A 14,663-nucleotide genomic window follows, 5' to 3' on the forward strand; every position below is an offset into this window, starting at 1 on the left:
CAACGTTTTCTATGTCACAGTAGGTGTTTCAAAGGACAGCTCTGACCCTAATGATCTCATCAATCATAGGGAATCATAGACAGGAGAAGATGGCATGTAAAAAAATCTTAATTCAATGGAAGCTTAGGAAGAAATTAAAGATGACAATTAAATGTAATATTTGGCCAGTATTGAGGGCAAAGTTGACATACCTTGTAGGTATGCAAGTGCTGGCTGAGTTCGGATAATTAAATAACCCCTGGTTAAGAAACCATGGGATGATTGTTAATGCATATGAATGAGTGTGTTGGTTTCTGCCTGCTCATCTGCTTCTGATTTTGGAAACCCAGGAACACTGCATTCGTGAGTTATTCTCATCTGAACCCATGGACTTTGGGTTGTTTAGGGCTTAAACAACCCAGAGATAATCTAACAATCACCCATGGTTTGTTGTTGGGTTAAGTCTTGGTTATTTAACCCCTAAACAATCCAGAGTTCCTATGTTTGGACGGCGCAGTAACATCTTTGGAAAGCGGAAGTTGCAAATGGATACAAGACAGTGCACTCACTTACTCCCACACAGCCCTACCAGTTCTTGGGTTAAAAAACCCAAGAATTGGCCATGAAGTTCAAACCAGGTCAATGGAGCTTTTAACCTTTTCTTTTAAAAGAGCAGGCTCTCCATCTTCGAATGATAGAATAGTAGAGTTGGAAGGGACCTACAAGGCCATCGAGTCCAACTCCCTGCTCAATGCAGGAATCCACCCTAAAGCATCCCTGTCAGGTGGTTGTCCAGCTGCCTCTTGAATTCCTCTAGTGTGGGAGAACCCACAACCTCCTTAGGTAACTGGTTCCATTGTCGTACTGCTCTAACAGTCAGGAAATTTTTCCTGATGCCCAGCTGGAATCTGGCTTCCTGTAACTTGAGCCCATTATTCCGTGTCCTGCACTCTGGGGTGATCGAGAAGAGATCCTGGACCTCCTCTGTGTGACAACCTTTCAAGTATTTGAAGAGTGCTATCACGTCTCCCCTCAATCTCCTCTTCTCCAGACTAAACATGCCCAGTTATTTCAGACTCTCTTCATAGGGCTTTGTTTCCAGACCCCTGATCATCCTGGTTGCCCTCCTCTGAACATGCTCTAGCTTGTCTGCATCCTTCTTGAAGTGTGGTGCCCAGAACTGGACGCAATACCCAAGATGAGGCCTAACCAGGGCTGAATAGAGAGGAACCAGTACCTCATGCGATTTGGAAGCTATAAATGATGTATCCTAAACCACATTTGACACTTTACTAAGTTCAAAAGCAACTTGTCATATAATGTAGGAGGGAAAGTCCACTGTGTATGTGGAACTAGCTACTCCAGTTCTCTGATTTGCAGCCTTTAATTTTAACAATATGGATAAAGGCAGGACTGAGATAATTATATTTCAATACTCAGAAGGCTTAGTTAGCACTGTCCTTTTTGGTAAGCAGATACCAGATTATCATTGCTATTGCAAAAATTATGAAATACCTTTTAATTGTGGGCAGCATCTGGAATGTGGTTTTTTTTTAATGGATGCTTTTCTCTCTCTCCCCAACCCTAACAGAGATGCTATGAAGACTATTACGAAGCTATATAATCAAGTAGATGAGGAAGTTCATAGGCTGGTTCTGTTGTCTAATAAATGCTTGCAACAACTAGAGAATCTCTTGGGAATGAGAAAATTTGAAGAAGGTTGTGATCAGGTCAGTACTATTTACACACACCTGTATATTTTTTCCCTGCAAAGCAAATAACAGCTGCTTTCCAGCTTTAAAAAAGAACATCATGGGAGATCCAATCACAGATTTCTGGATGTCTCCTCTAGTTTGACCCTTAAACTGTGGCAGAGACCATGACTCTATGTCCCAGTAACGCTTAGTTGAAGATGAAATGATGTGATGTGACTGTGCTCAGCACTGCAGTGAGACAATAGGGATGGCTGCAATGAAAGAGCTGTAATAGCATCATACATGCAATACTTAGGAAATAGAAGGCTTGTCTTTAGAATTGGCTTGATTGTAAAAGCACATTATTGTTACGAAGTTGCTCATATTTGGCTCATTTGAATGAACTGTAGATATAAATCTAGATATAAAGCCTTGTATTCTTTACAGATAAAAGTCTGGTTTGAAAATGAGAGTGACAAATATCTTGGACCTTTGGATCAAGAAAAGCTTTCAGCTGAAAATCTAAAAACAAAGTGGGAAGAATTCCTAGTTTTCAGTGAAAAAGCAATGGTAAGTGCTTAGTTCAGGAACTGTTCTTTGCTTTCTGAATCTGTATGCGTATAGCTTAAAAGGTATCCAACAAGTAAAGAAATTAGGGCTGCAACATTCATAAACCAGTCTGATAAACTGATTTTAAATTTCTGCATTTTTAAAACTTGCACCCAATTAATCAGACATGTAATCCATACCACCCCATATGCAAAACTTTTGAATATGCAAGCCAGCCTTACCAATGGCCATGGTGGCTGGGGATGATGGGAGTTGTAGTACAACACATCTGGTGAGCACCAGATTGGGGGAGACTGGTATAAGCCAAAGTGGGGCAGAATGGATACTTGTGTTTGCTAACGTCTTCCAGGAAGGTGTATGTGTGCACTGGCCCGTATGCAGCAAGTGGTTTGAAAAGGCAAGCGGAATTAATGGGCGGCGTTTAGGGCCAGCTTATCCTGCCTGTGGGGTTTTCAGTTGCTGCCACTGTGGTGGTTCGATGGCAGTCTCCTCCCAGCTGCCAGTTTTGCAATTGGGCCAGCTTCGCCCTGGGGCTAGCTCACGTCTGCACCACTAATGATTGGAGCAGAGGATTGAGCAGTAATGGGAGCATGGGCATTTGGACTAAATGGGAGTCAGGAGACCCAGGCTCTAGTCCCCACTCAGCCATGGAAGCTCACTGGATGACTTTGGGCCAGTCTCAGACTCTCAGCCCAGCCTACCCCACAGGGTGGTTGTTGTGAGGATAAAACGGAGAGGAGGAGGATTATGTACACCACCTTTGGTTTCTTGGAGGAAAAAAGGTGGGATATAAATATAATTAATTAATTAATAAAAATCCATTGCACTCACAATGGGTTGCTTGTGAGAGGACCTGTAATAATATTATAGCGTGCCTTATATTGCCCCCTTTGAAATAATGAAGAGCATAGCAAAACTCTGTAGCAAAATACTGCTTTCAAAGGTTTTACATTTCATGTTCTCCAAATAGTGTCTGACCAGTTCCAAAGTTGGAAATGTGGGGGTTTTTTTGCGTATCAGCTAATAAACGCAGTTCCCCTAAACCCTTCTCCTTCCCTTATGTAATAGAAAGAACTTGGTCAAGGATAAAAGCAACATACGACTTGGTTTGTTTCACATTTTATATTACAGCAGTGTTCCCAGAAAGGGCTACAGCTCATAAAGGAGAATTCTTCATTAAAATCTGAAGAAGAATTTCAGGTCTTCAGTAGGTATCTGAGCAGTATCACCATTCAAACAGAGAAGAGGAGAAGTGAGCTGGAGACGTTGGTCAAGCTATATGAATTTTATGAAACAGTAAGAGAGGTTTTTCTTTTTATTCCTAAGTGTGCTTAGCACTAAGTCTGAACATTCTTTGCTCTTGTACCGTGAACTTGCAGGCCTCATGTATGCCTTTCCATAATGCTTACGCCTCTCAGGGCTGACAGTCAATCATGCTGTGTACTACAGCACTGTCTCTGATCCTTTTTCTTTTGTGTATCTTTGGATATAAGAATGCCTCTGAATGTTCTCTAAGTACTGCAGAAAACAGCCTTGAGATTAAGTGCAAATCATCATGAATTATGGTTTTTCACATTATTATTTTAAACAAACTTGAGCCTCAACCTGCTCAAAGGGAAGAGGAGCCCAAAGACTACTGAAAGAGTGGTATATACGAAAGGACTGGTACTTGGGATATATTTACACCACAACATTAAGCTGGTTTCCCTTCTCAAAGCAACTAGGGGAAACTAGAACTCCCTAACATGATTTTCAGTACACTCACGGAACTACAATTCCCATGATTCTTTTGGGGAAGCCATGGCAGTTGAACTAATATAAAGTTTGTAATGTTGTTCTGCCCTAACTTCCATTTTATTCTTGGATTTTTGGTCCTGCACACACAGTAAGGCCCAGTTGGAAGTCCTTTTTATGGTTTGGTTTGGTTTTAAAAATTGGGGTAACATTTGCCATCCTTCATAAGTGGCTGCACATGTCCACAGATATGTAGTAAATATGAATGATTAAATATATAGTATATTTAATTGGTCTCTCTCTCTTTCTCCCTCTTACTCATCATTCAGGCTCACAAGTGGATGGTTCATTGTAATGAGTATCTTAAGCAACTTTCAGCGGAGGCCAAATATTCTCAATCTGTAGTTCAGTCTCTGCAAAGGTACCACCAAGAAGCTACAAAGGTTTCTGCAGAAAACTTCCAGAAAGCCAGTGAGGTTATAACTGCACTGGGTAACAAGGAGATTGAACTGAAACAATGGAATATTTTATGGCTCAAATGTCAGCAGACCAGGCACCACTTAGAAGAGGAGCTTTCAAAAGCAGTTAAAGGTTCCAGCAAAGAAGGAACCAGCAGTGCTCTCAAGGACATTGACTGGAAAGGTAGCCATTATCTGGGCAGCAAATCTGGAACACAATACAGCCATTTGTATAACCTTTGTTCTAGCACTGATGATGATAACATTTGGGATAGTAATACATTTCAACATGGCAGTCCGCCTGGGGATGTATCTTCTGTTTTAATTCAGGAAGATACCACTCAAAGCATAGATAAGTGTTCTCCCATTAAACCTTCAGTGTCACAAATGCTTACTCCACTGTTAGGTAGGTTTCAAAAGACCACCCGTGTTTCAGAGGATTTGGACAACATTTCTACTTGCTACTCAGAGCCAATCCAGGCACCTGCCACCCGCCAGAGGAAACACCCACTCAAGAAGATCATGAAGAAGACACAAAGCTTCGAGTTGACCCGACATGAGAGCAATCACTGTGACTTGCATCACCATGGATACACTGGAGTTTACATAAAAGGACTGGAGGTAGCCAGTAACGTTGCTGCCGAGAAGAGAAATACGCACCGTTCAAATATGAAAAGTCCTTTGGTTTGTAGAAATCGCAGTTTATCATCTCCATCAAGAATCCACCACACGGAGGAGGAAGAAGACAAGAAAAGAGGGGGAAGGTGAGAAATAACAACAATGGAATCCATTTTGGTGAACAAACAACAGCCTGAAAAGTGCTGTAAAGATTTAAACATACACTCAGTTGGGTTGTCAGCTAATTTAGTCAATTAACTGTCTTGCTTTTAATTACTCAAACTGATTACAAATAAATATTATACAATTACAGTACAGGTCATGTTTTGAGGGTCTTTAATGGAGGTAACACTTGTTCTTGAACAAAAAGAGAGAAAAGGGGTATTGTCTGTGACATTGAACTCTGCACTGAGTGACATATTGGAGTAAAATTATCTTAATATTAATATACCACCAAGTATGGTTCCATAGAGACCTTGAAGGAGCTAGCAACGATCAAAAAGCATATTTTGAATTTGAGTGTGAGGCATTATATAGTTACTTTGTTTTCAGAGTCAATAAAGTAAAAGAAAACATCTCACTGTTGAGTTCAGAAGACTGCTGTTAGGTAGTTCTAGGTGTTGACAGGAAGAGAGGAAAGCGTCAACAGCAATAAAATACCTCTTTCAAGCCCGGATGTATTTGTCCATAGAGTTGGCGGGAATGCCAAGGGGTTACCCATTCACTTCAAAAGGGCACTTGTTCCTTTCACTGAAATGAATGGGAATAACTACATGTCCGGGAGTGCCATACATTTATGGGGTTCTGAGTTCATGGCATAAGAACAATCATTTCTTCCACTGAATCACATGACTTGTGAACACTTTGATCACGTCAGCTGATGTTATACCACATTAAACTTTCCAGCCAACCCTTTTAAGGAAGGACTGAGTAGGCACTAGCTTATAGATATCAATGCTTCAGCATCACAAGAAAAAGGGGAAGGGGGTATTGACAGAGATGGCCCCTTGCTTCTGGCAGGAAGAACAACGCCCACGCACCTGCCAGAGCCTCCCATCTCCAGAGGAACATGTCACCCAACCCCAGCAAATAGCAAAATTACTTATCTGTTTTCACTAGGCAGTACTGAGTATATTCCTCTATTCTAGATCTGGGCTCATAGTGAGTGGCTCCTTTTGGCTGATAGCTGCTACATGCGTGTTCTTTCCTCCTCCAGCATGTAGATGCATGATCTCTCTCCCTTCTCAGTGTGTTTCAAGGCAGGTAGGGTGTCTAAGACAACCACTCCGCTGAATTCTCATATTAGGTCCTGATCAGTTCTTCAGAGCCAATCAGGATGCAGCTATTTATTTGTGATGGGGGTAGCCCTTCAGGAAACCCACAGCCAATCAGCATTGTCCTTTTCGTTGGATTTCTTTCTTCCCATCCTCCTTTGCCTCTCTGACTTGGAGAGGCCTTCAGCAGCCATGGAGGACTTCAGACGAAATGGAGGGAAGGAGCAGCCAGCAGGTATCTTGTTTAATTTCATTACTTGCTTTGCTTTGTGAATTATAATGTGTGTGTGTGTGTATGTAAGAACTATCCTGGGAGTCTGGAACTGATTGTGTTGTGTGTGATGTCCCATGAGCCCCAAAACCCTTGCTGTTTTTCTACTTTATCCATATCCCCTGCCGTCGCCGCAACCTTCTACATTCATGATCTTAAAGTGCCTTGCCTCCATTTTCCTTTTCTGTGCTGAAGCAGAGAAGTCCAGATTCAAATGAGTGCTTTTGTATTGATGTATGGATCCTCCCCACCAACTTTGCACTCATGATTTTGAAATTACTTGCCTTGGTTTGTGTTTGCAGTACAGTGGGCTGCTGCTTGAGCAGACACACGTGAGTACAAAGGAGTGCTTTTGTGTTGTATGGGTCAGAGCACGCCATCCGTCTCTTTGCCTTACGCTCGTAAACTTGAAGTAATTTGCCTTTTGAAGTTACTCTGCCTTGGATCTGCCTATTGCAATCCCTGGCTCTGCCAACGCATGGCTCCCCCTACAGTTACTGCCCTGCACTCCACCCTCCAGCTGGGCACCAGCCACACTGGATATATATATAACGCTTAGGTATGTTTCCGTACAGGCTTCAGCTGATACAGGTTGCTAAGTAACAGTAACAACGTGTAACGTCAGCTGATACAGGTTGCTAAGCCCCTCGCCCGACTCCTCTGGGCTTTCCAAGGTAATCCTACCCCCCTTTCTGCCTCTTTGCTTCCCCCCCCCCCATGAAGGGGGCAGCTCCATGGTTCGGAGCATGACTGAGGCACGGCCGGGGCCCTTGGTGGACGGGTGGGAGGCCGCTCGCCTGCTGCGAGCCAGGCCCCGGCCTAATTTCATGCAAGCTGGTTGGGCGGCCCAAGGCTGACAGGAACCCCGGGGAGAGGGGCACACCTGCTCCCCCTCCCCCGACCTCCCTGCCCCCCAGGTCTGCCAGACGGTTCTGTATCGGCGGCCTGCAAGCAGCCCGCGCCCCGCGATGATATTTAATTAATAAACTTTAAGATATGCTACAACGGTGTATGTTATACCAGGTACAGCTAGTCAATATTAAAATTTTGAATTTAAAACACGCATTCTGGTGGAAGGGAAACACTAATTGATACCATAACATCCATAAAATGGAAAATTTATAAACTTTTTTTTTTTTTTTTTTACCATAAAAGCACCCCAAAGCACTCCATACGGTCCTAATATACATTTCTTGAGCTGGAATTCACTTACATGGGTATTCAGTTAGGCTAGCAATTTTAACAGAAAACTCTTCTAAAGCAGCATCAGGCTGTGGAGAGACCCTCTTCACCCCACCCACACAGCATATGAAATGGGGATGTCACAGAAATCCACAGTGGAAATGAATGAGTTTGAATTTCTATGAATCTGACCTGTGGATACTGCAGCAGACGGACTTTTCCCTTGTCGGGCAGAGTCCATGGACTTGCAAGCCATTTCCCTTACCTTCAGGAATTTTGTGCACATTTTATCATAGAGAAATTTGCAAAAAAATTAAAATGTGTGTTTCCCCCATGGGCTAAAGCATGAAAATGCGCATTTTGAAGAATTTGTGCAAATTCGCATTTGTGCAGATTTGGAGACTGGGGGGGGGAACAATCAGATTCCATCAATGGGCAGATGATGGAACGAAGGGCACCCAACAATCCAGGAAACACAGTTGGAACGGACCAATCCGTACATCTCTAATATGAAGTATGAGGATAAAATCAATAGTTGTCTTTTAATTTCTCTCTCCCCTCCCCACAAAAAAGTTTAAACAGAAGACAAAAAGAGAGTATGAATGGAAGCTCTGTGGTGCGCCTTCACTTGACACTGCCCTCTTGCATGTATGACAGGCCATAAGCTACTGCTGGGTCCCTTTGCTTTACATAACAAGGCATATGCAGTTCAAGAGCGCTCTACACACTCCTTCGCCATAGGTTTGACCAGACATCACATTCTTTGTCATTCCAGGAGGGGTTCTGTATGTCATGTAATGTCACCTATGCTAAGAATTATGACTCCAGAGGCCTCACCAACTTCATTGTAGAATATGCTCTGCACATGCTCTTACTGTTTGGGGTCAGACAGTTTCAGATTGAGGTTGGGCAGCATATTTCTGGCTTCACGTACACATAGCACTTTAAGAGGATCCCTTTCTATCTTGTAGTTCTGGAAAAGTTGGTACTATATCCAAGGATAGGCAACCTGGTACTCTCCAGTTGTGGACTACTAACAACAAGAGCCATGGTGGATCACACCAAAGGTCCTTTAAATCCAGCACTGTGTTCAAACAGGCCAACCAGCTGCCTGGGAAAACCCATAAGTAGGGCATGAATGCAATAGCACCCGCCTGCTTATGTTCCCCTGCAACTTGTAACTACAACTCTCGTAATCCCTGGCCCTTGCTGTCTTGGGCTTATGGAAGGATAGTCCAAGACATCTGGAGGGCCTCAGGTTACATAGTCCTGCTAAACCTAGAGAGTAACATCACATCCTCACTCAAGAGTCTCTTTTTAAAGTCTCCCTTCAAGAATGGGGAATAAAGGTAAGCCCTATTTTGATGCCAAATCTCTCACTCATCCAGCTGCTACAGTCTCTACCCTCTCCTGGATGACCCATGCTGGACAGGGTTGACAATGCAATGAACAAAAGCAGAAAGCAGAAAGCAGGCAAATGCTATCTGGATGCTTGCCAGTGTAACCATAGTGACCTCCAAAAAGACAGGAACATCACTTTCTGCTGATAAAGACCTGCCATAAATGTGAAGTGTTGCTCCCAGACCAATGTGATACTTCTCTGGAAGGGTTTTTCCACTAAGTAGCCTAATTGGGGGCCACTCTTGAAGAAGAATAACAGCAGCAACAGTTACAGGTAAGCAACCTTTTAAAAAACAAACCTAAGGCCTAGCTAGTCCATTCTGTTTCAACAGTAGCCAACCAAAAGGAGGACATGAATGCAATAGCATTCTCCTGTTAGTATTCCCCACCAACTAATATACTGTCTATGATACCGAAGGTATCGCCATTTGGACTAACAGCCATTGATAATATTATCCGCCACGTATTCGTCCAATCCTCTTTTAAAGCAGTCCAAGTTGATGGCTAACACTACATCTTGTGGTAATTAATTCCATAATTTAAATATGTACTGTTTGAAGAAGTACTTCCTTTCTTTTCTGTCTTGAATGAATCTTCCACTATTCAGCTACATTGGCTAACCGCATGAAAATAATCTGTGCGTTATGAAAGAGGAGGGGAAAAAACCTTTATTGACTTTCTCCACACCATGCATAATTTTATACACCCCTATCATGTTCCCCTCTTATTCTCCTTGTTTCTGAACTAAAAAGTCCCAAATGTTGTAACCTTTTCTTGTAGGGGAGATACTCCAGTTCCTTGATCATTTCATTGCCATTTTCTGCACCTTTTCTGGCTCTGTGATATCCTTTTTGAGGTGCAGAGACCAGAACAGTACACCTTTTCCAACTGTGGTCACACTGTAGATCTGTATAAAGATGGAATGATGTTTGCAGTTTTGTTTTCAATTCCTTTCCTAATGATTCTTAACATGGAATTCACCGTTTTCACAGCAGCTGCACATTGGGTCAACATTTTCATTAAGCTGTCCACTATGACTCCAAGATCTCTTCCTTGGTCAGTTATGAGCAGCTCAAACCACATCAACATTTACATAAAGTTGGGATTTTTTTGTTCCAATGTGCATCACTTTGCAATTGCTTATATTGAGCTGCATTTGCTATTTTAATGACCTTTCCTCCAGTTTGAAGTGATTCTTTTGGAGTTCTTCATCATCCTTTTTTTGTTTGAAGCACCCTAAAAATTTGGTGTCGTCAGCAAATTTGGCCACCTTGCTGATCACCTTTAACTGTATGAACTTTTCTACATGAGGGTTTTAGCTCACTGCTTTACCAAAGCTTCTGCTTCTGGATTCTTTGTGGAAAAGATTGGCTCTTTTACACACATTTTTTCTGAGGGGTTTCTTTAATAATGACTTCCAATTTAGATGTTAACCCAACCAGTCTGTAATTGCCTGAATACCTCCTGGATGCCTTTCCCCAAAAAACTGGTGTTACATTTGCCACCCTCTGGTACAGAGGCTGATCTTTGGGACATGTTACATATTTTTGTGAGAAGGTCAGCAATTTTACCTTTTGGTTCTTTCAGAAATTTAGAATGGATACCATCTAGACCCAGTGATTTGTTTGTTTTTAGTTTGTCAATAGGGTCTAGAACATCATCTCTTGCACCACTATTTGCCTCAGTTTCTCAGACTCCCTTCCTGAAAATATCGGTCTGGGTACCCACTAGGTGATGCTTGTAACATCAATGAGGCTTGTCATAAACGCCTTCCATGCCTGCCTAAGCCATTGTGAATGAGTGATCACATCAAACTACATTTTCCTGTTTCTTTTCAGAAGCTCAGGCTATGCATTCAACCTTTCACACTCTTGCATTACAAGGGACAACGATATTGCTCAGTGGGTTAATGAAGGGGTCTGCAGGCATATTTAGACATCTGAGGTAGTGTCATGGGCACCACTACAAAATGGCTGCTGTGGTGACCTGTCTAGACACAACAGACCTGTAACTTCTTCAAGAAATTGAGTATAAGGCTGAGGTTTGGTTTGACTCCCAAACAGTATTGACACCCACATAGCACAACAAAACACCTATTTCATATAATAAAAACTGAAAAGGCAAACTGTTGAGGCTCAGAGATGAGTCTCTTGGACAAGAAACTGAGTACAAGAGAGAGATTGAGTCTGAGCCCCAAATGACAAACCACGTATTTTCTCCTACAAAAGACAACAAAATATAGGCAAATACAAACACTCTAAAACTACCCCTACCTCGCACATATACACATAGGCAGAACTAGCCCCAAAACATACATGCACCCCCAAACTACCTTGCAAACACATACCAGAACTATCCTATCCCCAACCCCCAAACACACACAGGCAATAAAACAAAGTAACACACACACACACACACCAATCAATTCTCCCCGTTCCCCCAGGCTGCAGCATTATTTTTCTTCTTTCTCTCAAACATTTTAGCTAGGTGGTTGAGTTATTAATCTTGGATAAGTGGGCTGTGCAACAGATTGTTGCAATATGGAGTAAGATGCTTAGCAGAAGGATAGGGTTGGCTATAGTGTGGTGGATGGAGGCCACACACATTTTCTGCCAGCACAGAATGGAGTGTGAAAGCATCCAACCCTTCTTAACCAAGGTAAGACACTATTTTTCAGTTTAGTTAGATCCTATGTAATTTTTAATGGATTGTTAAGCACTCTTACCATCCTTGCAAGGGATGGTGGATAGAAAACTAGAAATAGTTGGTTCCGCCTATGTGACCCCTTGACTCTGCCTAATATTAGCTGCCCTGTCCTCTGCCCCACCAATCCCAAGCTGACACTGGCAGATTTTAATATAGTGATAGATTTGATCTGACTCTGACATTATTTATTTAAATAGAAAGTTGTCCTGGATTTTTTTTTAGAAAAAATAAAATCTTTGCAGAATTTATCTTTTTTAAATATGTAAAATGAGCATTGCAAAATGTAACCCCTCCACCCACAATATATAACATAAATGGTTGTCACTGTGTTTTTACTTATGACAATAAGTATAAATCAGGAGACAGGTGCAGAAATCGGCATATTGCACAGAACTTGGTGGTTTCACTATCAATACTGTCCTAATCCAATCATCTATTGTAAGAAAGTATCTCTTGTAATCACCCCAGCAAAATCTGCAATTTCTGGAATAGAAATATTATTGCTTTAACATAAAGTAATAATAAAAAATAAAAATAATTTATGATTTATATAAATCAATCTGAAACATGTTAGCTAGTTAGAAGAAGATATCTAATTGCATTATCACTTGTGCATAAAAGTAACAGTCAATATATTGTTTTGCATTCAATAATACCAATTTTTTTCATATTTATTGGCTAGAAACCGTTTCTTGCACAATTCGTAGCAATAGTTCCTTTCACTTAATACCATAGTACCCATGTCTGGTGTGAGACTTCAGTTAAAAAAAGAAATGCTATTTAAATAAATCCTAATGCATCATTTTGGTGGGTTTTTTGCTTTTAAATACATCCACTTTGCCATAAATACAACTTGCTCACCATCAAAATTTGTAATCTGAATCTGCTTGATCTATTTCTATCACAAATGATCCCTCAGAAATGTAGGGCCATTTCCTACATTTGCTGACATACTACTACAGCAAATCACATTCCAAATTTCAGTCTCACATGCTCTTCTAGACTTGACCTGTATCAACAAGTTGCTAACTGCTGACAGTCTAAATTATTTTTAAATTTGTCATCTCTTTGAAGGTAACCTCATTCTATGCTTATTTTTTTCTGTTTTAGCAGGAACTTTTTAACTTAGCATTGTCATGGAATTCCTATGAGAAATAGGGATTTCACTGAAAACCATCTTTGTTACAGTCTCATTGTTACAGTTCTAGTTACCAGTAGGCAGAGACCATTCATGGTCCTGACTCTTCTGAAAGACCCCTCCCCTTTACTCCCAGATATCCAAAAGTCACAAAACCTATTCAGGTATATTCCCTTGTTCACATGAGGGCTCAAAATTCAACATGCCTTCTCAGGGTTCCTGATTGCATGGAGAGTTCTACTCATGTTCAAGTGAATACAAGAGGAATTCTTGATCACACCTTGCCAGTTCAATATGTCAAGGTCTGAACTGAGGGATGGACCCGATGTGTACAGAGATGGAGGGGGCTAGGCCAGCGTCCACGGCCCCATCTCAGTACATACTTTGAGCCCTCGTGAACGAGTTCAAGTGAACGCCTGAATAGGCTAGATTTGAGACTAGAACCCTGGCATATGTTCATATTGGTTTATTTTTTTAACCATACATTTCTTTACAGAATTCAAAATCATATCATTTAGAGCTGGCTTCAAATATTCCCAAGCCTGGAATTCTGAGGTGATTCAGCTGGAGTTTTAAGTTTAAATTCCTCTCAGAACCACATTGTTTCTCTTTCCTACAAGCCATGCCAAACTTGTGTCTGGGAACAAGAGACTGGGAAAAGTGGCTGAGGGAAGGGAAGGCCCCATCTTGACGTCAGTGCATTGGTGCCACGAGGTCTCAGGCTCCCACATTGGCACTCGTTCCTGGTATCTAGGGTGACCATATGACCAGATTTGCCCAGATTTGTCTGGGGTTTTTTTATGGCAAATCCAGGAGGGGAGGGGAAATCCGGATTTTTTTTCAAAGAGCAGCTCTAATGGGAATTTACAAAAATGCTTACTACTCCGTCATTTGTAAAGATAAAGACATGAAACTTGGCACAATGGTAGCTCTTAGGAAGGGCTTTAGTCATACCAAATTTGAAACAGATCCGTTCATCCATTAATTTTTTAGGAATTTTCTAAAAATTGAAGTTTTAAAATTATTATTTTTAAAATCGTCATTTTTAAAGTTAAAGAGATGAAACATTGTACCATGATAGGATTTAGGTAGAGCTTTAGCCACACCAAATTTGAAACAGATCTGGGGCCAGTAGCAAAACCTGTTAACAACAACAGCAGCTTCCAATGAGTGAAGATACAGTCAGAAAAGATATTTGAGGGAAGGGGAGAATGTAACACACAGAGAATAGCAAAAGCTTCAAAGTACAGCAAAACCTACAAAAGTAAGAGTGAGTGAAGTTAATTTCAGATACATTGAATCTCTCACTTGTTCTTTATTTCAGTGATTTTAACATTAAGATGTTATGTAGAACAGATTTGTCTTAAATGTGTGCTGTACAATCAGACATGTGACCAAGGCTATGTTCAGGTGGGCACACCCCCTTGGTACTGGACACGCCCCCTTGGGGGCGACCATGTTGTCCTTCTTTTTGGTTTCCAAAATATGGTCACCCTACTGGTATCTGCACATGAAGGAGCACCAATGTAGAGATGCCGCTGCCGGCAGGCCAAGCACCAGGGTAGGGGGAGGAACGAGGCAGCCGGCTCTCCTCCCTCTGACCTCTGTCTGGCTGCCCCGTTCCTCTTCCCCATTTTT

The 14,663-nt window shown here is 41.7% G+C and overlaps 1 protein-coding gene across 1 annotated transcript in view; it reads left to right on the plus strand.

The window, feature by feature from the left end:
* The window catches only part of PLEKHG4B (pleckstrin homology and RhoGEF domain containing G4B), an 82,584-nt gene that overhangs the window by 50,646 nt on the left and 17,275 nt on the right, over positions 1-14,663 (plus strand). Inside the window, exons 11-14 of the mRNA XM_063131046.1 lie at positions 1,571-1,709; positions 2,121-2,243; positions 3,375-3,539; positions 4,307-5,199. Of these exons, the coding sequence (XP_062987116.1) occupies positions 1,571-1,709; positions 2,121-2,243; positions 3,375-3,539; positions 4,307-5,199 (1,320 nt within the window). The remainder of the gene's footprint in view (positions 1-1,570; positions 1,710-2,120; positions 2,244-3,374; positions 3,540-4,306; positions 5,200-14,663) is intronic.

Source organism: Elgaria multicarinata, chromosome 1, assembly GCF_023053635.1.
Source record: "Elgaria multicarinata webbii isolate HBS135686 ecotype San Diego chromosome 1, rElgMul1.1.pri, whole genome shotgun sequence".
Lineage (NCBI taxonomy): Eukaryota > Metazoa > Chordata > Lepidosauria > Squamata > Anguidae > Elgaria > Elgaria multicarinata.